This window comes from Mauremys reevesii, linkage group 13 (assembly GCF_016161935.1).
Source record: "Mauremys reevesii isolate NIE-2019 linkage group 13, ASM1616193v1, whole genome shotgun sequence".
Classification (NCBI taxonomy): Eukaryota; Metazoa; Chordata; order Testudines; family Geoemydidae; genus Mauremys; species Mauremys reevesii.
Window position 1 is genome coordinate 24,767,258 of NC_052635.1, and position 23,689 is coordinate 24,790,946.

Here is a 23,689-nt window from a genome sequence, read left to right on the forward strand (position 1 = left end):
ACTGTTTACAGGCCATGGTAATTTCTGTAAGGGAGTTGCTGCAAGATAGGACAGTGTAACTAGAACTGGAAATCACGATGCTTAAAGGGTCCTCATCAGCTCTCTGAACTGCTGGCAGAATGTAATAGTTTCAAAAACTAAGAACAGTCCCAGGCAAAGAGCAAGAACGGTGAAGAAAATGTTTCTACAGCAAGATTTCTGGTTTGCAGCATTTGAATCTTCCCATTCAAAGGTGTTTTTTTTTTTTTGCTTTTGAGACCCATCTAAACAAGTTACTAAATTCATAGGCTATGTCTACACTACAGCCTATGCTGGCATAAATTAGGTCGCTAAGAGGTGTGAATTAACCACCCCTGACGACAAATTCCACCAACATAAGTGCTCGTGTGCACAGCGCTGTGTTGATAGGAGAGCTTCTACCGCTGACACAGCTTCTGCGACTCGTGGAGGTGGCTTTTTTATACTGATAGGAGAGCTCTTTACTGTCAACACATTGCGTCTTCACCAGATGTGGTACAGCTGCACTGATACAGCTGCGCTGCTGCAGCAGTGTACATATACACATGGCCTTAGTCACACTGTAGTTAAGTGAATTGATTGGGGGAAGGGGCATTTGGGCTTTTATAGCCTTCCTGGCAGAGTTATTTTTAGAATCAAAACCACTCAGAAGTTGGCATCTTTCTATTTGACTTTATCTGCTGTTTCCAGCCAGTCTTGGCCAATATCTACTGGTTTACTCTTAGCCAATTTTAGTTTTTGCTTTTACGATTCAGAACACAGCCTATGCCTAACCTTTATAATTTTCTCACTTCCTACAGGACAGCATGCCGATTGCTTGTTAAAGGTTAAAGTGCATGAGCTTTTTTATTTTATTTTATTTTTAAATCCAACTATCACCTAACCAATACTTTCAGAGGTCCTTATTCTTCACAGTACCATTCCATGGCTTGCCTGCAACATGCCTTTGTTCAAAGCTAAGCTGCCAGGATCACAACCAGTGTTTTATCTTCTATTTAAATATATCTAAAGTGCTGCTGCTGCAGTAAAGAGTGCAATAGGCACTGCAGGATATTAACCTTGTTGTTGCTGTTGACAGAGCCAGCACAGTCTCGATGGATCACCTGCCCATCTCTCAGTGACCTCAAGGGACAACGGACATTACTCTGAGTTTTAATTTTTTATTATTTGATTCTTCTTAGAGCACTAAACCCATAATTTGTAAGGTAATACAGAGACTTTCCATGGGTGATTTGTCACTTGGTTTCTTTCCTGCTGTATGCATCCCATTCACCTCACAAACATCTGAAGGAACCAACCAACAAACATCTAAATTTCCTGGTGCACAGAGGCCCATCCACTTCCCCTGCCCTGCCACACAGAACCTGCATGGGGGAAGTGGGTGGGGCTGCGCAGAAGGGCCGAGGTCAGGAGGGGGGCCAGTACTCATGGGGTGCAGCATGGTTCACTTCCGCTGCATGGGGGGGGGAGGGGAGAGAGGGGAGGCGTGTGGAGTGAGACAGGCAGGGAATTGGGTCTCAGCTGTGAAGACAACCCAGCCATGGCAGGGAGTGGAAGGCTTCCTCATCTCCTACATGGTGACTACCCAGCCTCCCTGTGGGTACTGGGCACCCCTCCCCCACCATGGTCCCCAAGGGACAACAGGAGGGGCCCATGCATGGGACATGAATCTCCAAAGGGGGTCCAGCAAAAAAAAAAAAAGTGGGGGAGGGGTTTTGGGAACCTCTGCACTAGCACAATGCTTCAAGGTCTATGTAGCAATAAACCAGAGGGGAATTTAAAATGGGCTGCGCTCCACCTGCCTCTCCCCCTCCAAAAAAGCTACAGCAAAAAGACAAATTATTTCCAATGAAAATTTTGAACATTCCATGGTTAGGGTTTGCAGCAGCAACCCCCCACCCCCACCCCGATCAGTGGTACTAGGTTTGACTCCCCTGCCCCTCATGGCTGTAGAGACTAATTTGAATACATGGACCATAGCACCTGCCTGAATCTACATACAGCCTTGAAACAACTGCTTTAATACATGGCTTCTCAGCTTAGGGGTCAAAGTCTCTAGGGCTCCTGATGCCTACAGGTAATGGGGGAGAAGGGTATAACCACTCTATCCTTTGTGTCTTGCTTAAATGAGAGAGGGGTCACTGTGCCAATTCACCTGCAGAAGTGCGAAATGCCATGCTAGATTGCATCCTGAAGGATTGAAGATACATTCATAGTGCATCCCTGACACGAAGCCAGCACTGTTGGTGGAGATTGGCAACAGACTGGCACAGATCAAGGCACAATAGCGTGCGTGAGGGAATTTGTAAAAAAGTTGAATGCACTGTTTTGTTACGTGAAAATATACAAGTCTATTCACTGAAACATATTTATATAAACAGTTACACATAGTTTGTCAAGCTTTTATATAGTGGTTTCACCTCTAGCTCTCAACGTGCTTAACTAAATAGACAAGTATCATTCTCCCCATTTTACAGAGAAAGAAATTCAGGCAGATTAAGTAATTTGTCCAAGGTTACCCAGTAAGCCTGTGGCAAAGCTAACAGATCCAGATTTATTGGTCCTGGTTCCAGTGCCAGCCCCTGTACCATATATATTCTCAGCGGGTATGAAGAGACATCTAAGTATCTCTTCCATTAGCAGATTTAAAAAAAATTTTTTTTTTTTAAATAAAAACTCTCTGGGAGCAAGTTTAGTGTATCTGTATTTGTGTGTGGAATGTGTGATGTGCTAAACTTCCTTAGAAATATAACAGAAGTCTGCCACCAAGTCTGCATTGCAAAGATTTTCTACAGTATATGCAGTCAGCCACTCACAGTAGCTTCATCATGCATGTAACCTGCCTCCCTGCAGCTGTCTCAGCCTTTACTTGCTGTATCTGCTTGTTTCCTGTTAATTACATGGAGATGATTCACAGATCTGGCCTTGCTTGCAAGTCAAATTATAGAGCGCACTCCTGGTACTGCTGATTAACAATCTACCTCACAGGGAGCTGAAAGAAGGGAGAAATATATACACAGCTGAAGCCTGCGAGAAAATCTAGCACTCCTGCTATAGTGTGAACACGCTGGGACTAGAGGCACCCTTAATCTTCCGGCTTCCGCTATAAACTTTTCAGTACACCCATGGTGCTTGCTAAGTGGTTGTGCAGAATGAGTTTTAAATTCGGTATCTCTTCCCACTTATGTCTGTTCTAACCATTTATTGATCTTCCACACATGACTGACATTAAATGGGGGGAGTGAAAGAAACCAGTGACTGAACAATTTTGAAATTCACAGACCTTTCAAATGTGAGATTTATTTATTACCCAAGACCCCACCTATCACCTCATTCTTGTGACATATGGATGTTAACAGGGTACCTGGGATTCCCCCGCCTTACTACACTCTGAGCATAATTTACTCGTATATACAAGTGATCAATGGCCAGGAGATGGATCTACCAATTCTCTGTGACTGACACTGAACAATTGTTTCCTCCCCTCTCACTCATACAGCCTCTGCTGAGGAAGATGATACACTCTTGCTTCTAAAACAGATGCAAATGAGATGCAGAGCTGGTGTGATTTGTGTCTTTATATGGGCAAAACTGAGACTGTTTGTATATGCTCTTACAAGCCTAGCTAACATCAAAGATGAAATATTAATCAGCATGTCACTCTAGGCACAGCGACTCCCAATTAGAGGTGACAGCTACCCCAGAGAGCAGCACGATAACAATAAAAGAAAGTGGAGCTAAAGAATCAACAAGGGGGGGGGGGGGGGAAGACACACCACAAAAAACGAGTCCATATGTTGGACCAAAGAGAGATTATTAGAGAAGCAGTCTTCCTCCTCCCATCCCTATCTCTTCATATATATAAATTGAAGGTCAGGCTCAAAACAATTGCAAGCAGCAGATGTTACTAAAAGCAACTATGCAAGACACCCAAAGTCCATTTCTTCAAATCCCATTTATTCATTTCATTGAATTAAATAACTATGGATAGTGGCTATTTCCACCTTAATAAGATCAGCAACATTATCCCACCTCCTAACAGGAGTGCATTAAAAAGGGAGGGGCCCAGCTGTCATTTATTTGTAATCTCTCCTCTCACAGACACAGAGCACAGTGGGTTTAATTTCCTACGGTTACACTCACAATAATTACATCAGCCTACAATGTCCTGACCTACATTCTCGGTTGCTTGGGCCTGTATTAGGTTTCTTCTCTGTTACCAACTACCTTTCTTTTCTTTGTAAAGAAGGACATCACTTTCCTCAGCCTTCAATGGAAGAAAAAGAGAAGAGTGGATGCCATATATAGGGCCCCATAAACTACACCATGAAGGGACGGTCAGGGAGGACAGGCCAAGAAGCCAGCCTACCCTGAATATTATAGAGCTCTGTCATTCCCTCTCCAATAATTTAAGTGGTTAGCACTTTTCCTATATGAACATAACAAACCTTTCTAAGACAAGGGCTACAATACACCAAGTGCCACAAGTACTCCTCGTTCTTTCTGCTGATACAGGGAGGGATAGCTCAGTGGTTTGAGCACTGGCCTGCTAAACCCAGGGTTGTGAGTTCAATCCTTGAGGGGGTCACTTAGGGAACTGGGGTAAAAATCTGTCTTGGGATTAGTCCTGCTTTGAGCAGGAGGTTGGACTAGATGACCTCCTGGGGTCCCTTCCAGCCCTGATATTCTATGGCTACCACTCTGAAATAAAAATCTCAGCTTCCCAGCAGGGTAACTGCTCACCAGTGCATGGTGTTAAGCTTATGACACAATAGGTGTGTGTTATATATTGGTCTTCCCCTCTGCCTGCACCAGTTTTGTAAGTGTCAGTACCACGTCCTGGGTCAAACCGGAAAGCAGATCAGAGGGATAGCGTTGAGGGATCCACCAGCCTGTGACCAATCTGAGTGACCTTAGGCAAACACAGCTGTCTCTACTCTTATTGCTTATACCACTGTGTAAACCCTAGAATGTGCCTTTGCTGGAGGGGGACTGGCCCTGTAATACTTGTTTGTACAGCACCTAATACAATGGGCCTAATCCCCCATCTGGGATCCTTGGGCACTATTGCAATAGAAACAAGAGTGCACACACATGTAAAATAAAGCAAAGCTACTCCAAGTTTAAAAAATTGTATATAAGCAAAACTAAAGGTGAGAGGATGGAACTGGAGCAAAGTCTCTCCCTCCTCCCCCCAAAGAGTGCCAGGGACCTTTCTTGTAAGGACTTAACAGAAGAAACACTCAACCCTTCCTGTACTACAGCAAAGCATATACAATTCTCTGACCAAGAGCACCTTAAAGATTCATCAACACATTTTGCAAATACCCTAGCTTCTCAAGGATATTCCCAATTTGGTATCATGGTTGAAGGTTATTTGATGTGGAACAACTTGTAATGGAACAAGCATTTATGTTACTTTCTCTGCAAGAGAGTTATGTTGGGTTTCTGGCATTCACTGATGTCCCCCAGCTGAGAAGTCTTCCTACCCCAAAAGGGCTCAAGCTCTACAAGAACATTTCCCATCCGGTTCAAAAAAGAAGGAAGGGTTTTATTTAAAAAAAAAATCAAAACAGCATTTTTAAGAAAACCCAGTATTCAGACATATGCTTTATCGGTTAGACACCCACAAACGTCAAGGATTTAAAGGAGTGAAGTGTCAGATCATTTCACCCATGCGAGCTTCAATTTAAAATAAGCTATCCCACAGCGCAGGGATTCACACCCATGTGTTCAGCTCCTTTCAGAGGGAATCACAATTTTCTTTGGCAGGGTTGACAGAGTGCCCAAATCTTAGGAGAAACGCAGAGGAAAGAGATACATACTTAAGTGGCAAGTTAGCTAGCCACAGCCACTCCCAGGCCCGTCTGCAGTAACTATTACTGGAACTTCGAGTGGCACTTTAAGTCTGAAATTTTCATTTTCTAACCAGCCTTCCAAAAGTAGCTTCCAGTGCAGACTTTAAAGCAAGTTGGGTCAGGGGGATGTAACTCAACTCTCCACCCTAAAGGCAGGCTTAGCAGAATTTGACATATATATTTGACAGATAATATTGATGTTTATTTTAGGCTTTTTTCCCCTCTGTTTAGAGATTTAAATTTTCACAGTTGTAGGAAATTGTTGGGGTGGGGGGTGTCAGACAGTTTAAAAAAAGTTAAAGGTTATAACAGTGAGAACACCAATTGTCAACATCACATGTCAAAATATACAAAGTGAACATCCTTTAATCAAACTCTAATAAGTTCTCAAGCAACATTTTTCTTACTTTGCCTGTCTACATTTCAATGGTCATCGATGGAAATATTTTTTCATTGGTTTGCGTGTGTACGGTTAAACAGACATCTACCAACAAAAATCTAATACTTCAAAGCCTACCTAAAGGTAACTTTCTGGACAGGTATCTTCATTTTGGGAAAACAGACAGGGCTCTAATTCAGCAGGCATGTGGCAGTGTGGCATACTGGAACCTCTCCAGCTGCTATCTTATTCTTCAGAATCTCAGCTTTCATGAAAAAAAAATTATGTCTCTAGAAGTTACAGTTGAAGAAAATCTCAACTGTGAACCAAACAATTGATTCAGAGATGCCCACACGCAGAAGTCTGCAGAAAGCCTGGAACGATATAGTAGAGATGTGATTTAATGGATTAAAGATTGTGAGGTGCCCAGATGATGTGGTAATGGAACCATATAGGTACCTGAAACTGATTGTACTGCCCCTTTCATCTCAATGAGCTGTTACGTTTTTATTACTTGGTATCTGAATCAAGTGTCAGTACTGTTAATTTCATTCCTCAAGCAGAAAGTGGGGTGGGTCACAGACCTGCATATTTTACTGCGAATGACCTCATTTTGGTACCACGGCATTTAGGAGCTCCACCACTAGCATCCCCACAGTAAAAAAAAAAAAAAAAGAAAGACCCTGGCTCAGCTAGCCTAGCAGCGTCTAAAAGCATACTAAAGCTCTACTGGGGGGGGGGGGGGGGAGTTAGAGCTGCATGCTCATATTTTAAACACTTGCACAATTTGAGAACTCACATGGGTGGAATTTGAAAGAGTACCATACTGCTGTCCCCAATGTGACCCCTGTATGCCTGTTAAAAAAAATGCTTCATAGACCAGAATCCCCTGGAGCTGTGGTCAATAAGTGTACCAGGCACACAGTAACCACTGCCAGAAAAATGCTAGCACAGTCCTCTGCCCACAGCAGGTTTTCCAAATTGTAAAAGGTTTGCAGTGTCAAAAGTTCAGCTTGCCCCTAAAGCTCAACTGAAGTGTGCCAACAACTCAATAGTTTGATTTTGTTCGCAGAGGAGGATGGGGAGAGAGGAGAAAAGCAAGGAAGTGAGAGACTTGATGGAACCATTTAAAAAAGGATGACAGCTGCCCTTTAAAAACGCCGTTGAAGTGACAGAATTAATTCCCTCATTCTAAGGCTGTGCACGGTTTGTTTACTACAGTGTCTGCTCTACAGACACAACACGAGAGTTTATGCTAATATCTAACTCCCCCCACCCCTTACACACACACCAAAGTGATGCTTTCATTCAGAGCAGTGATGAGCTGGCTCTGTCCCAGCCATGAGTCACCCCTGTCACAGAAGGAGGAAGTGACTCATTTGGCTGCCTTGACAGAGGAAGGATGCTGACAAAAGGACCAAGGAGTGTGGACCACTTAGCTAGAGGCCATTAGCACTCATGGGGAACCATACATTGCACCTTGAGTGTTATCTAGATAGACATTTTACTGTAGTTTGTTCCACTCTTCAATGTTGATAATAATTCACTTGTCTACACTTTTGGGGAAATCGCTTGCTGTTGCAGCCCCAGTGACCCCATCACAAATCATCAGCCAGGAATGAACCTGGGGACTTTTAGCACTAAAGTCACAGGCCACTACAACCAGAACTAAAACCATGGTGACACTTGGAGTGCTTTGTCTGGTCAGGTACGCCATGTGCTATACCAGCAAAGAACTCCTAGTATGGACAACTTATATCAGCAAAACTGTTCTTCCCTGCAAGCAAAATAAGGTACACCAGAAAAAGTAATGTTTGATCAGTAGAGCTATATCTACACTAGGGGCTTTTGCCAGTACAGCTCCGTTGGTCAGGGATCACACCTCTTCATACCCAGCACAGACATAGCTATGCTCGCAGACGTCTGTACTGTAGACAGGACCTAAAAGTAATAACTATTGGCTGGCATCAGTAGACGATTTATTTGGGGACTAGCTAGGGCTGGATTAACCTTCCCCCCCCCCCCCACCACTTGAGGCACCACCCCTCCATGTCCTCTCCTCCTCCCCCCGCCCACTCCTCTCCCCCGTGCGAGTGGTGGGTGGGGCCTTGAGGGGAAGAGGAGCAAGCGACAGGTGGGGCTTGGAGTGGGGCTCAGGTGGAGCAGGGCCACGGTCTGGACGCTGGAGCCCCCTTTAAGTGTGGGCCCAGCACCACTGTAAACCCAGAATTGGGACTAGCCACTAGATTGGGGTGTGGGAGACACACTTGGAGCATGGCCAGTTCTACATTTATAAATTAGATCAACTAAACTACATCACTCAGGGCTGTGAAAGAGTCTCTGTGCCCTGAGCACCATACTGAAGCTGACCTAACCCCTTCTGTAGGCACGGCTAGGTCGACAGAAGCTACCGCCTCCTGGAGATTTGGATTAACTACATTGAATGGAAACCCCCCCTTGGCTGACATAGAAATCGTCTACATCACGGCACTACATTGGTACAGCTATATAGTGTAGTCAGACATACCCCATGAGAGTAGCCAACATGGAAGTATATAGGCCTCAAGGAGTTTCCAGCACTGACACTGCTGTGCTACACATTCTCTTAAGAGAGACCAGTGACAGGTTGACATGAGCGTTCCTATCATCGTACCACAGGTGGGAGCAACAGTGGGAAAGCCGTAAGCATTATATCATGTTGACAAAGCCACAGACATTACAGAACAACTCCACTTTGCGGCCCACTAGTCTAAAGGTGACTATGCAAATTCCAGTCCCCATTCATACCACCACTTTCCCCTCTCACTTTCAAATATACTTCACAGCAATTTAAAAATACCTCTTCCCTAAATATATAGGGGCTCTGAAACAAACAAAAAAAATCCTCCCCAAAGCATTCCACCTGGGCTGCTCTTTTGTCCACTGACATATACCAAGAGTCTTTCACCACCACAAACGCCTCGTACACACTGAGGATTTTAAGAGTTCTCAGCATTGCAACACTACTGATGCTCACATCAACGAGAGCACTAGTTTTAAAGTGTTTGACAGCATTTCTACTGCCATGTCATCAGATGTGTTCTGAGCAGTGTTAAATGACGGAGGCAAACGAGCTGGAGGCCAGTCTATGTGAGCATTCAACTTCTGTGGAAGTGAAGCTTTTGAACCTTTTTTGGTTGTGAAAGCTTTTAAAGAAATCTGGAAGGTTACTTTATAATCCAAGTATAAACTGATGCACTGTCATTTTAAGCTTGCAGATAGTTTTCCCCAAGGAGCAGCAGAACTTGCCTGTTTCCCTGCTGCTGTCGAGAACTGGTCTTCTGCTTTATCTCTAGCTATTAGGGAAATGTTTTCTTCTCGTGATCTTGCTTTGGTCAGTGAAAGTTAAGTACATTCTCTCCATTACTCCATTTCCCCTCCAAAAAAATCCCAAACCAACTCCCGCCCCCCCCCCCCAACCACACACACACACACAAGGATTAGCTGAGCAGAATTATGTCACAAGATAAATTTCTTCCTTACCCATGCCAGTGCTTTAAGTCAGTGGTTCTCAACCCATGGGGGTACGCAGAGGTCTTCCGGGGGTAGTTTTACAACAGTCTACATAAAAAACTCTAGCGAAGTCAGTACAAACTAAAATTGCATACAATGACTTGTTTATACTATTCAGCAGTTCTCAGACTGATTATTTTAATGGGGTCCAGGGGCAGAAAGCAAAGCCTGAGCGTTACTGTGTGAGAGCTGAAGCCAAAGTCAAAATTTTTAAGTGAGGTGAAACTTGGGATATGCAAGGCAAATCACACTCCTGAAAGGAGTACAGTTGTCTGGAAAGGTTCAGAGCCACTGCTCTAAATAAGGAATGAAGGACCTCACAATTTTATATCCGGTAACAATCGAAGTTAAACACCTGACAGTCTTTATGCATTTAATTTTCAAAACACTTAATAAAACTAGCCAATTAATTGTGTTTACTCCATGCTAATTGTTTCAGTAATATCTTGCAGCAGCAGTTCCACCAGTTAGTTGTGTTGCATAAAAACGTAATACCTTTTGTTGTTTTAAATTTGCTGCCATTTAGTTTCATGTAATGCCCTCTTATACTTATATTATGGGATGGGATGAGGAGCACTCAGACCTTTGCTTTACTGCTTATTATTTTAACACTGAAAAGGGAAAAAAGAATAGAAAATCCACACAAAGTAAGTAATCCCCATTCAAGAAATGCAAGGAGGCTGAAGATCATTGGTAAGTTCCAGTACAGAGGAGGTCGGGCTTAGGTTAAACTAGTGGTGCCCAAACTTTTCTTGTCTTTTCCCCCCCCCACCCCCCGCCCCTCCACTAATAATGGAATCTGTCTGCGCCTCCCGCCCCATTACTGCACAGCCAAGGGTTCCTCAGCAGTGAAGCCTGGGGCAAGGCTGGGGCTGGAGCTAGGAGCAGAGAGGGCTGGGTGGAGCTCCCGCCTCGCTCCCTGTAGGGGCTGGCCTGGGCCCCACTGCACCGAACATTCCTCTGTACCCATTGGGGGGCGGGGTGCACTGCACAGTTTGGGGACCACTGGGTTAAACAAAGTGACAGTGGAGAATTGAATTTAGTTTGAATTCTATTAATTCTGTGTAAATTACTAAAGACAAGCAGACAGCATTCACTGTTTTAATTTGCTGGTCTCTTGAGGAGGGAAAGAAAGTCATCCCCCATAAAACTTTTTCACATGCAGGTTGATGAGTTTTTTATTTAGAGGTTCAATTATACAAAGATGACTGGGAACAGGATTGCTAGACACCAAGGCATAGATGCAACACAATGAAAACATAGGCTCTGACATCTAAGGAGAGAGCACTTCTCTTGCAAAGGTCCCTCTTCCCTATGTCAGTGGTTGTCCTTCAGTCCACCACTCGCCCAAGACCTTCTGTTCTGTAGCCTTCTTCCCAGGGCCCCAGGAGGATAAAGGAGAGTCCCAAGAGAGCAGGATCACACCTATTGTTCTTGCACAATAAAACATGTTTACACTAGCTCAGTCAGTCAAGCCTTAGCAACTGTGGGAAGTTTTTTAAAAACTGCAAAGTTGCAAAGACAACACTGGTTCGGTTCCACCAATATTTTGAATCTTTGGGACCTCTAGCGTAGATAGGTTACCATTACTTTAAGCCTAAAATTTAACACTGCTTGGAGCAGATCTACCTGATATGGTGCTAAAAAGGCTGACAGCAACCAGTGGCTTGTCAACACAAGGGTCTCAGTGTTATCAGCAGTGGAGCTGAACCAGCGTTAGCAATGGTAGGAAATTTTGTGCACTGTTTCCCTAGAGTATGCAAGGCTTTGTGGAATTGTCTCCATTTGCTGAGAGAACAGAAAATAATTTGGGAAAGCCTGTAATTCTTCAAGCCACTTTAAATAAATGATCCATCTAGGTTTCTGTTAAACTTGCTGGAAAGAGGCATATAAGGAAAAAAGATGAAAAAAATTTCTTCTCTTTGCTTATTCAGCACAAGGTTCCCTACACACTGTTCCACAAATCTATCCCAGCTCTACCCTTATGGGTAACCCTCGTCTGGGCTCTGCCATTTGCTCACAGGTTGCAATTGCAGCTGCTGCGTCTATAGATGGGACCATTCAATAATGTCAATGTGACACATCAGCAACCAAAAGATATTGCAGAACTATTGCCAGAAAACTATGCAAATAGTTCTCCACACCCATATGACTTTAAATTCTTCATAAGCTAAAAAACCAAACCACACCCAGGAACAGAGAGAACATATGTGTGTCAGCAAACAATATGAAGGAAAACAATGCAACAGAACCGTCCCACAAGCAAAAAAGGGAAATTCAGCATGTGGAGAGCCTCTGTTCTCCTCCCCGCTCTCACCCACCCAATTAACCTCCTCCCCCCGCCACCCAACATTAGTCAAGCCAGTCTGCCTAACAGCAAATGTCCAACTGAACGATCAATACCCAAAATTTAGGTTTTGCAAGGTTTCTACCATTCATAAAGATTTTACTTTTTTTTAATATGTAAGCCATTTCCCCCATTAAGTGTTTGCAACCCAAGACACAGCAGCATTATGCTAGTGCAGAAGTAGAAGCTGACTAGGATATCTTCTTTGCCCAAAGCTGAGAGTAGTAAAGTGAGTAGAAAAGTAATTAAAATTAGTAGAAAAGAAAAACTGATCATTAAAAAAATCCATTTTAATAAGCTAGCATGTTAGTTACAAAGGATTTATATCCTAGGGGACAATTGCTCACTAGACTGTAGAAACCTATGTGGTAACCAAAACGCACAAACAGATTTCCCAGCTTGCCTAACACACTAGTTCTGACAGTTTTTAGGCCTGGAGACTCACACACCGCACTACACTATAGAAAAGGACAAGTAACACATTTTCAAATGATATGGAAGGTTTTTAGCAATGCAACTCCTTACTGTAACAGGAAACTGACCAAGTACCTTGGCTCCCCAACACCTTGGCAAAGGCTTTGAAAGCTGAGGAAAATGTAGCTACCTCCATTTGGCTGGCTTAATTTGGAATATCCTTTCTTTCTTAGTAGCGTGGTACATAGTGGCACAGAGAAAGCTATAGTCTGGTAAGTCTGCTGAGGTTTTCTTGGTGTTCCCCAGCTTAGATTTTCTAAGAATTTTAACAATCACAAACATTTTTAAAAACAATGGTTCCTTGTTATTTAGAGTGGGGTAGCACCCAAAGCTTATGAGGTGCTTTCTGGAAGTGAGGGGGCAATTTCATTTTACAAAGGAGCCACTGTGCATACTGCAGCTTACAAATGGAGTTTAGAGAACAAACCCCCAAGCATTAATTGGAATTCTCCTAAACACATTAGCAGCATAGTTATCTGTGACCCAAATGGCCCTGAGTAAGAGACAAGGTTTTTCATCTTTACAGCCTGATTCTTCTTTCCTACGAAAGCCTTCACAAATGCCAAATTACTTGCTCACAATTTACAGACTCCCTATAACCTTTTAGCTAAGGACCCAGATCACCACATTTCACAGCAAGTGGAAGCAGCCCAAGAATGTTTGGCATCAAATATACACGCAGTAAGTACATTTCCATCCACACCCATATCAAAGTGAACCTGCAGCTTACATAAGGCTGGGTGCAGCTGTTTTAATGCAAACCTTTCTAACAGGGGGAAGGTAGTGTTAGAAGGCTAACATATTTTCATCCCCTTATTTGATTTAATAGATTTAATAAGGAACAAGATTGAAGGATGAGCTCCCTGCCTCACTGCAGTGTTATTTTGTATCTACTGTTATTCTGAGTTCTTTCTAGGACCTCCCCCATTTTCTTTTTGCTATTATGAATTCAGTGTCTTCCGCCTGACTTGCTGACAATTTGGCCTCCCAGGAGGATTAACAATAAACCACAGAGAGGGGCCATACCAGAAATATTAAAGCATCGGCAGCACTGTGCATATGTAGGGTTGATGGAATTCAATTTTATTTTTTATAATTTTGACAGATAGACATTTGTTTTTAAGCATTTTATTTTTACCAATTAATTTTTACAAACTGCACAATTATGGGGTTCAATAATTTTTTTTATTTGTATCTGTTTTCACAGTTTTGGAAACTTACGGAGGTCAGGTAATTATTTAACAGTAGATGCTGAGATTCAAAAAGTTAAAGCTTCAAAACCATTAGAACACAAAGTGTGACATTCACATGTCAAAATATACAAAGTAAATCTCCTTAAATCAAGGTCTAGTAGGTTCCCAGGCAGCATTTTTCATACTCTGCCTATCTGTAAATTTTGACTATCGGCGGAAAGATTTTTTCATCGTTTTGCATGGTGAAATAGAGGTTTACTGACATTTAGCAACAACAATCTAAATCCCCCAAACCTGTGCATACTGCTTTTGGCGATTTGCATATTCCCACAGAGCAGTCTGTCCTCCTCTCCTGACTTCAAAGAAATGCAGCAAAGGACTTCCAGCCTTCCCCATATTCTTATTCCAACTGCCGAGTTGCTCCCCCACCCCCAAATCTTTTAGCTCCAACAGAAAACAGCTGCCTCCAAAACAAAGCCAATGGAATTCCACAGTTATTCTGCAGGGGATTGTAGAAGCTTTTTGCCCAAGACTGTGAAGTGCTGGGGAACAAGAGCAGAGTCTACCAGTAAGCACAGATCTATCCTAATATTATCAAGCAATGTTGCTGACTTCGTTTTTCTTGATCTGATCCACAACATTGAAGTGTAGTAGGTTAGTAGGTCTGGAACTGGGGAGATGGGAAGGAAAAGTGCTAGGACTCCTTTACAGTGCGGTGAGGGGAAAGGTGTTCAAGACAGCTCTGGAGGTGGGGAATATTATCAAGTGACTCCAGAAGGAAGAGAGTTCACTGCACAGGTTTTGAGAACAGAGCCACGCCCTGCCCCAGGACAACTATGAAGCATCTCTGAAGAAAGCTGCTCATTGGTTGTCCCAGAGAGAGACAAACTCTGGGGCAATAAGACTGAAGCAAAATAGCCCTTTGGAGGCCATCAATAAGGCTGTGTTTTAGTCACAGGCAGTTATAGTAAAACTCATGGATAGGTCACAGGCAATAAACAAAATTTAAAGGCCCGTGACCTGTCCATGACTTTTACTAAAAATACCAGTGAATAAAACCTGGGGGTGGGAAGAGGGAGAGGTAGGGGGAGAAGGAGGCATGCGGCGGTGTGCGGCCCAGGACTCTCTCTAGTGGTGGGGGTGATGGGCTTGGGGGGGGGGGGCGCGACGGCAGGCTCCCTACCTGGCTCTGTGCCTCCCCCCCATCAGCAGAGTTTGGGCGTGTGAGGGGGCAGAGGGTTGGGGCATGGGATGGGGTGAGGTGGGCTCTGGGCAGCGCTTACCTGTGGGAGTCCCCGAAAGGGGCAACATCCCCCTTGCTCAGCTGCTAGGCGGAGGCATGGCCAGGAAGCTCTGCATGCTGCCTCTGCGGTTCCTGAGGGCGTGTGCTGCGGAGGCCCGAGCCTGCCCCAGCAGCAGCTGGTGCGCCTGGCACAGGGGCTGCCTGAGCTCCATGACAAACTAGCAGCCTTAGCTATGAACACTGAATAAAATGTATACAGCCTCAGCCTTCATATGGCTGGCAGTCTAGAAAGCAATAGCTGAGGGGTGTCAGATCTGAGAAGACCTGTACATATTCTTTACGTATTCTGTTTTCTTTAGTTTTCCCTCTGCGCCCATCACCATTGTATCCAAGTGCTGTCTACCCATCTGCTTTTAGTAGTAATGCAAGCGGTACACAAAAAGTCAGTGGTTTTTGGCTCTACAAGCCCCTACTCTAGACCAGGGCAACAGAAACTCTCTGTTGATTATAAAGTAAGCCTAAACCTAGCAGCAAACAGTGCCAAGACAACAATACAGCTCTTATTCCAACACACAGGCCATAAAACGAATGCTGAAGCCAATGAAATAGCTAAGATCTGAACTGCTGGTGTGCTCTCAGATTGGGAACTAGCCTGAAATTCTGAAAACTTGTCACAATAAAGAAAACTAGCAAAAGTCCCAGTCCTACAAACAGCCGTGCTGTTGTTTCCATGGAGACCATCAACATAATCTCAGACCTGTGACCAACTGTTAGCACTAATGCTCACCATGTGACAATCTGAGGCCTGGTGGTGGTGGGGGGGGGCGGAGAGGAGGAGGAGGAGGAGAATCGACCTAAGATGTGCAACTTCAGCTACGAGAATAGCGTAGCTGAAGTCGACGTATCTTAGATTTAGAATCACTTACTTGGTGTCCTCGCAGCACGGGATCGACGGCCGCTGCTCGCTGAGCTGGAGTTCAGCAGTCAACGGGAGAGCGATTGGGGATTGATCTATCGCATCTACACTACACGCGATAAATCGATCCCCGATAGACCCATCGCTACCTGCCAATCTGGTGGGTAGTGTAGATGTACCCTGCCTTTTGCCCTTCCTTCTCTCCACAACCATGCATCCAAGCTGCTGTTAAAGCACTGAGAAACAGACTTAAGGCTTGAAAATATAGCTCAGTTAAGTTCCCCTCCACTCCTTCATCAAGAGGAAAAGAAGAAAAAAAAGAAACGGTACCTTGCAGACTAGGAACGCGGCACTGTTTCCATAGATTCTGCTTTAGAGATGAACCAGCTGGGATTTTCAGAAGAGCTTAAGGGAGTCACGTGCTGGACTCCCTTAGTGTTGCATTTTCAAAAGCACTGAGTGATAGCCTAACCCCGCTTCCGCTAAAGTTGGATAAAGCTCTCATTGACTTCAATGCGAACAGACAGACCAACACTGAATACTTTTGAAAATTCCACCCTTTGAAAGTCCCAGCCATGCCAGTCATTTTGAAGACTGCCTGAGGTTGGAGGAATAGAAGAAAATTGTTGGCCCTGAGCAGGACTAACTGCTTGAAAGCTAGTGATATGTTCACGCCAATTATTGCTCAATAGCCAGACTGGTTTTAGGATGAAAATTCAAAGTCACCGCAATTTATTCTGCCAGCTGGGAGGTCAGCCATCTGTTTCAGTGATTTCCAGAGCTACTGTCAAGTCTCAGAGCATTCACCTGGGGAACCCCAAAGGGATCAGTCTGCTTGAGAGATGTGTACAGCAGGGGAAAATTAAGGTTTGGCTGTCCTTGTCATCCCAGTTTGATTAAGGATTTAACACATCTTATCAATCTAGAGCAGGGGTTCTCAAACTGGGGGTCGGGACCCCTCAGGGGGTCGCAAGGTTATTACATGGGGGGTTGCGAGCTGTCAGACTCCACCCCAAACCCCGCTTTGCCTCCAGCATTTATAATGGTGTTAAATATATATAAAAAAAGTGTTTTTAATGTATAAGGGGGGGGTCGCACTCAGAGGCTTGGTATGTGAAAGGGGTCACCAGTACAAAAGTTTGAGAACCCCTGATCTAGAGTACTTATATACTAACAATCCCTGTACTATCCGAGAACCTGAATCTTTAATGTATTTATCCTCCCTACCACACAAGGGTTTTGTTAAATATTATCCCCATTTAACAGGTGGGAAACTGAACCATAGACATACTAAGGCCATGTCTACACTAGCAAGCTTACAGTGGCACAGCTGTACTGATGCAGCTGTGCCACTGTAAAGTCGCTTGTGTAGATGCACTATGCCCATGGAAGAGAGCTCTCCCATCAGCGTAAGAAAATTATCACAACGAATGGCAGTAGCTATGGCGGCGAGAGAAGCTCTCCCACCAACATAGCACTGTGCACATTCCCACTTATGACAGCAAAACTTATGTTGCTCAGGGATGTGTGTTTTTATTTACATCAAGTTTCTTAAATTAACAGAAACCTTCAGAGAGAAAAGAACTACCACCAACGAACCTCCAGGATCTAGCTGTCATAGCTAGAGTTAGGAGATAATTAAAAATAAAAATGTGAGTTATCAACCACTGACTGTAACTGAACAAAGATACACCATAACCAGTGGTTGACACTTCAGAATGGTGTCCCTCCTCAGAAAAGTTATTCTTAAATCTCAAGTCAGGATTAAAGTAGAAAGACCAGTGAGGCAGGAATGATTCAACCTGGATCACTTGTGTCAACTGACTAGCAGATGTGGTTGAAACTTTATTGCAAAAGCAGACAGAGAAGAGATCAATATTTCCAAAAAGAGGAACCCATATGAATTATTCCTAATCTATTAGGGGTAAAATGCAAGACTGGGGTGTATGCAATGGGATTTTGTTTTTCTAAGAGGAGAAATTAAGGGGGAAAAAAAATCTCCTACCAGTCACTGAATCTCCAGCTGGAAAACCCTTTGCAATATTAGTAGAGATCATTTACCATCAAAAAACGTCACTGTGGAGAAATGAATAAACCAGGAGGAGGGGAAAAAACCTGCAAAGACAATCCTTTGTCTAGTTTCTATTGCCTTAGAATCACAGGAACCTGCTAAAATACTGAATGTGTCTTTTCTTAAACTCCCAGCTACAACTGTATGTTAATTCTTAGCCAGCCAAATGGGCTGGTACATTCCAGGAAACACAAACTGGGTTCCAGATGGCTGTTGCCTAGCAGCAGCCCACATACTTGGTTGCTTAGGGAACGAGTTCCTTGCATTCTCATTACACAGCTGTCTGCTGGAACTGTTACTCCCCGTCTGGGAAGATTACTCACTCAGCTACAAGCTAAGGCAGGAATGTCAGTCAGAACATGTCACTGAATAGAGATGTGGCCAGCCAGCAGCTAAACTGAAGCAGAGTGTTTGAGGGCAGGGTGGATGACAGTGAAAGTGAGAAAAGATTACTCTTCCTATGTGAAAAATCAAAACAATATTTGTAATGTCAAGTTTTTCTTTTTTAAAAAGGACCACCACCAGTAAGGAAATTTGGGACGTTAGCGACAATTAAAGAAGACAGACCTTCACATAAAGAGTGGCCCTTAAAGGCAGCATAATTTATTAGTGCCTGCCCCCAGAATGGATCATTTTTATAGGACTATATTTATATACTTAGAGCTAAGTTACGGCTCCCACGTGACAGACTGAGAATTAATCCAATTTTTATACAGTGAGCTAGAGACAGACGGTCTGTTTTTTCCACTGATTGAGAGACTTTATACGATTTCATTACTTCTTGAAATTAGTTAATATTTTTAAAGCTTGTGACACACTAATGCTATGCCCACTCACACGCTGAATTACTACAGTCCAATCAAGAAAGACTACAGTCTTTTTAGTTTTGCCATTCTGCTTAGCCGTAGCCAAGATGCATTATTGCTATTTTGTTAAAGCAACAAACTTTTTTGCAGTAACTACACTTAGTAATTAGATAAGCATCAATTTACAAATCATCGACTCCTGGGAACGTTAAGATTAGGAAGCCCTGAAAGGTAAAGGCAAAACACTCCCAGGGTTACATAATTGTGAGCTTTCATCAGCTTGCATCATTACAGTCTGTACATTTCCATCAGTCTGCCGGGCCAACACCTTACATCAATACATCTAGAGGAATTTTTGGTGTGCTACCTCCCTCTAAAGTGCCAGCATTGTCTATTGCCCCCCTCTTACCATATCACTCAAAAGCAGCTGCATCTCTCCACCATGGCCACCCTTCCTTCAACTGGGAAGTTTACATGCCCTTTAAGACTACTCTCTCAGAAATGCTCCCTGTAGAGCCAAATAGCTTTCAAGATACTTACAACTCTTGCTTGGTCCATCACTGGCGGGGCCAAATTTGGCTTCAGAGGTTTTCCCTACCACATCACAGAGCTGATGGGATGCTGCACTGCAATGTGTCCCTACCTCAAAAATAAATGTGACTCATTCTGCATACAAAACCCACTCAATCCAATACTATTAATCTTTAATATAGTATCTTTCATATGCAGGGGTTACTACTGGGAATATGTTAGAAAACTGGATATAATTCATCTGGTCACAAAAGAAAGGAGATATATATAAAGAAACACAAATTTAAGAATCACTAAAGATATGGGTCTTTGTGCTGATCATTTAGTGAGATGAGAGCTAAGGAAAGTACTAAGCTACACAAGGTAGTGTGCACAGGACTGAAATCCACAGCAGTCTACTGCAGACCACACCTGTGAAACAAAATGAATATTTCCTGTTCTCTTTAAAGAGGGTTTCTTTTGGGGTGCAGGGAGCAGAAGAACCAGAGATCTCATTTCTGCAGCAAGACAGCTAAAACCTAAGAACTGGAAGGGTAGCACTACTAGAACAATCAAAAAATTTTCAGAGACGCTCATAACCCCATACTTCTTTCATTCTATCCCTATGATGACACCTTAACAACTGTGCCTGTAATCATCTGTGTCTCTCTGCCCTTCCCTACTCTCCAGCACACATGCAGTACTGCTCAGCCCTTGGCTGTAGATGCTACTTAGATACATGGCTGTGCATCACACAGCAAGAAATCACACTTCTTTGAAGTGCCTAGAAGTGTGGCAGCATGTGTGAAAGGGGTCATGGATGATTCCAGCAGCAAATTAAGAACAAAGTAGCCTAGAGGACAAGATATGCACAATTTGTGGTCTTTACCCATGTGGATCAGGAAGATGGGGTATGGTTGTTAAACAGCCTAGATATTAATATTTATGACAAGAATTCTAGTACCACTCTCCCCTACACACAGATCCTGCTTTTCTCTGGAAAAAGCATTAAGTCCCCACTCTATCCCCTAAAAGTAATTGTAAAAAAATCCTTCCTGTTCTACTGTCACCACACTGCATTGCTCAGAGGAGGAGCTCAGACACCACAATGATGAGGCAGACGTGTCTAGAAAGATTACACCTTAAATGAGAAATACATAATGAAAAAAGGCCAATCAGTAAACTGCTTACTCCCATGCAGAAAAAATGAACTAAATTTACTTTTGCAGATTTCTTTGAAAACAGACAATTTCTAGTGAAAGCTTTCACAAAGACATCTTGCATCAATCTAAACCTAGAGGAAAGTTAGACTCTTCCTGTTGGTATGCATGCTTCCACCTTTTCATGTATGTATAAATATCTCCTGTCTGTGTGTTCCATTCTATGCATCCGAAGAAGTGAGCTGTAGCTCACAAAAGCTTATGCTGAAATAAGTTTGTTAGTCTCTAAGGTGCCACAAGTACTCTGTTCTTTTAGTGATACCATTCAGTCAGGTCAGGCGACTCTGAGGTTAGAGTGTAGGAACCCAGAGCCTGTCTTCCAACCGGTGCAACCTTGAAAACTTTACTACAAATGAAGAACCAAATTTCAGAGGAAAGTACTGACAGACTGCCAAGAGGTACTGCTATTTATAACTAAGAGACAGATTTTTTAAATGTATTTCAGTATCTAACTCCCACTGATGTCACCTTAGAAATCTGGCCCTAAGTTTTCTGTTCTGAATTTCTACTCACTTGATAGGATAACCATGTTCTTGAAGAGATTCACTTCTTCACTAGTCTGGCCTAAGTTTTGTTTCAGTCTCACCTCTGAACAGAAAATGACAAGAAGCTACAAAAGATGACAACATTCAAAGCTAGAGTGAGGGCTAAGATCTTTTTGCAGTTCAGGAATCCAAGATTTTAATTACAGAATCCTCTTGTTATTCAGTTAGATTATTGATGAGAAACAATTTGTATAGTTTAGTTAAGCAGCTCTTACCAGAATGACTGAGTTTGCCTTGGGTTTATGCTCCTTTACTTTAGATACATGAAACCTCAAAAGGACTATGGAATAGTTGACACTTTCTTTACATTTTGCATCTAGAATGCAATCTGTATGCATTTTAATACCAGACTGTTTATTAGTTTCTACTGGGCTTGTTTGTGTGTGAAAGTTACAAGTGCAATCAGTAATAGGATGTAGTAATAATAGTATCAGCAATTTAAAGCTGCCCTCCACTCTGACTGATCCCTTATGAGAGCCAAGCTTCACGCTACCATGTCCCATTATTACTTTGAGAAGTGCTCACTGCCCCAGCAGATATACAGGAGTTGAGCTGCTGTCTATCTGACAGAGCCAGAGGTGATGGAAGGAAGAAACTGAGGATGGGAAAAAACAGTAGAAGCCACAATTTCAGATTCCGCAGGGAAACTGCAGAAAGATTAAGCATTTATAAAAGAAATCAAGCATTTGAGGCAATGAAGTTAGTTCCCCTTCCTCTCCTCACACTTAATCTTGTTAATGAACCCTGCACAGCCTAACAAGAGATGCAGCAAGTATCCACCACTTCTCAATGAAGTGAGGAACTTGAAGCCTAGATGGAAAAATTTCAGTAACAGTTAAGCCACTACAGTCTAAGAAATCTGTGCTCAGCTAGAGTCATAGCATTTAACACACTGAGGCAGATTCAGCCCTGGTGTAACTATGACAATCTGGACCATTGGCCAAACTTCAGTCCTGGGTGCCTAACAGACCACAAAGTATATGTTTAGGTACCTAAATAAGCAGCCTGGTTTTTGGAAGTGGGAGATGCTCGCTGTTCAACACTTACTGCAGACTTGAGAACCTAACTTTACACAAAGTTCATTTCCTTCCTTCCCTTCTTCCCCATCACATTTCGCTAGGATGGACTCTGTTCATTTGTTCTTTTACATGAGATTTTTCCCATCAATCCCTCTGCCTCAGACGGAAGGAAGTTTTTTTGTAAACCTCATCCTGAAATAAAAGGAGAAATTCCAATCTCTCCTGGAAATAATGCAGGATGGGAACATTGGTTCTTTTTAAAGAACTTCTGTGCAAGTCCTGTGACTCTGTGTTCATGTGTACACAAACATGTGCCATCTACTGCTGTGGAGTCACAAGAACTCCCCATAAGCAGATACTTAATGGATATATAACATTAAAGGCAGAGTCCAAATTTAAACTTGGGTCTCTTGCTTTGCAGCCTGATAATGATAGCTACAGAGAGACCCATAGCTGCTGATCTTCACTGCTTTAAAAGATATATAACGTAACACGACAGTGACTTTGAAAGATTACCACACTGTGGGCAGTTGTGCAGAAAACTTTGTTTCTACAAGTTTCACCAATATTCTAGTGGTCCTGGCAATAGTTTTCTTTAACACTACGACTTGTCTAGATGTACAATATACAAATGAATATACTGTCCAAATGAACAGTAACAAGGGTAGCCTTTAGAATTCTTTATAGGGTGTTGAGCCCTTAAGTACAGTTTCAAAGAATGATCTGTTGCCCAATATCTATTTAAGAAAGCTGTGGGAGAGCCATGGAAATGGACCAATATAGAAGCAGTGTCATCAGTACCTTCTTCCAAAGAGAAACTGCGGATATCACTCTGATCACACACGGTCTAGGACCCAAGAGTAATTTTACACAGATTCTTGTGTGAAGCGAATGGCTTTTCCTGGCAAGGAGTCACAAATTATCCTCCTCTCCCCACTCTTCTGTTACTCTCAAATTCTTGGCCCTGAATTCCCGACAGGATGCAAGGTCATCTAAAACTAACAGAGGCTGGGTAGGAGATTCAGGAAACCCCTTCCCCCGAGGCGGAGACAATAGCTGCCTTCTTTGGAAAGAAAGTTCAAGGATTCAAGCCTGCCCCCGCTTCTCTCCTTATGCACATTTGTGGCATATTTGGGATAGGGGAAGAAGGCAGCCTGCTTCTCATCAGCCAGAGTGATGGAAGGAAACTGGATGGAGGATTTAGGAGGCTGTCATTAAATATTTTAAAAGCCTTCCACTATTGGTAACTAAGGTTTAGAGTGTGCACTTTTTTTTTTTAAATGTCAATTTTTATAAAATTGTTTTCTGTGAAGGATATAAATTGTATCGACACATAAGGGACAAGCTCCCAGTATACAAGGGGAATCTATAGGGTCTACCAGGCGCTCCCTTCCATAACCAACTTTCAACCCCATTAACAACTGAAGTGCCAGGTAGTCTCACTATGAAAAACCTATTCACGTGTTTTGCTTCAGGTGTTTTTTGTAGCAGAAGTTTAAAAACAGAAACCCAGTTGATAATATTCTTAGGCTGTGTCC

At 43.1% G+C, this 23,689-nt stretch overlaps 1 protein-coding gene across 5 annotated transcripts in view; it reads right to left on the minus strand.

Moving 5' to 3' along the window:
- The window catches only part of DLGAP4 (DLG associated protein 4), a 102,760-nt gene that overhangs the window by 13,299 nt on the left and 65,772 nt on the right, over positions 1 to 23,689 (minus strand). Inside the window, exon 1 of one of the 5 annotated variants that reach the window (XM_039497679.1) lies at positions 17,986 to 18,185. The exons of the other annotated variants lie outside the window; for them this stretch is intronic. Within the exon in view, the coding sequence (XP_039353613.1) occupies positions 17,986 to 18,037 (52 nt within the window). The 5' untranslated portion in view covers positions 18,038 to 18,185. Of the gene's footprint in view, positions 1 to 17,985; positions 18,186 to 23,689 lie in introns of those variants that run through there. 5 annotated transcript variants of the gene reach the window in all.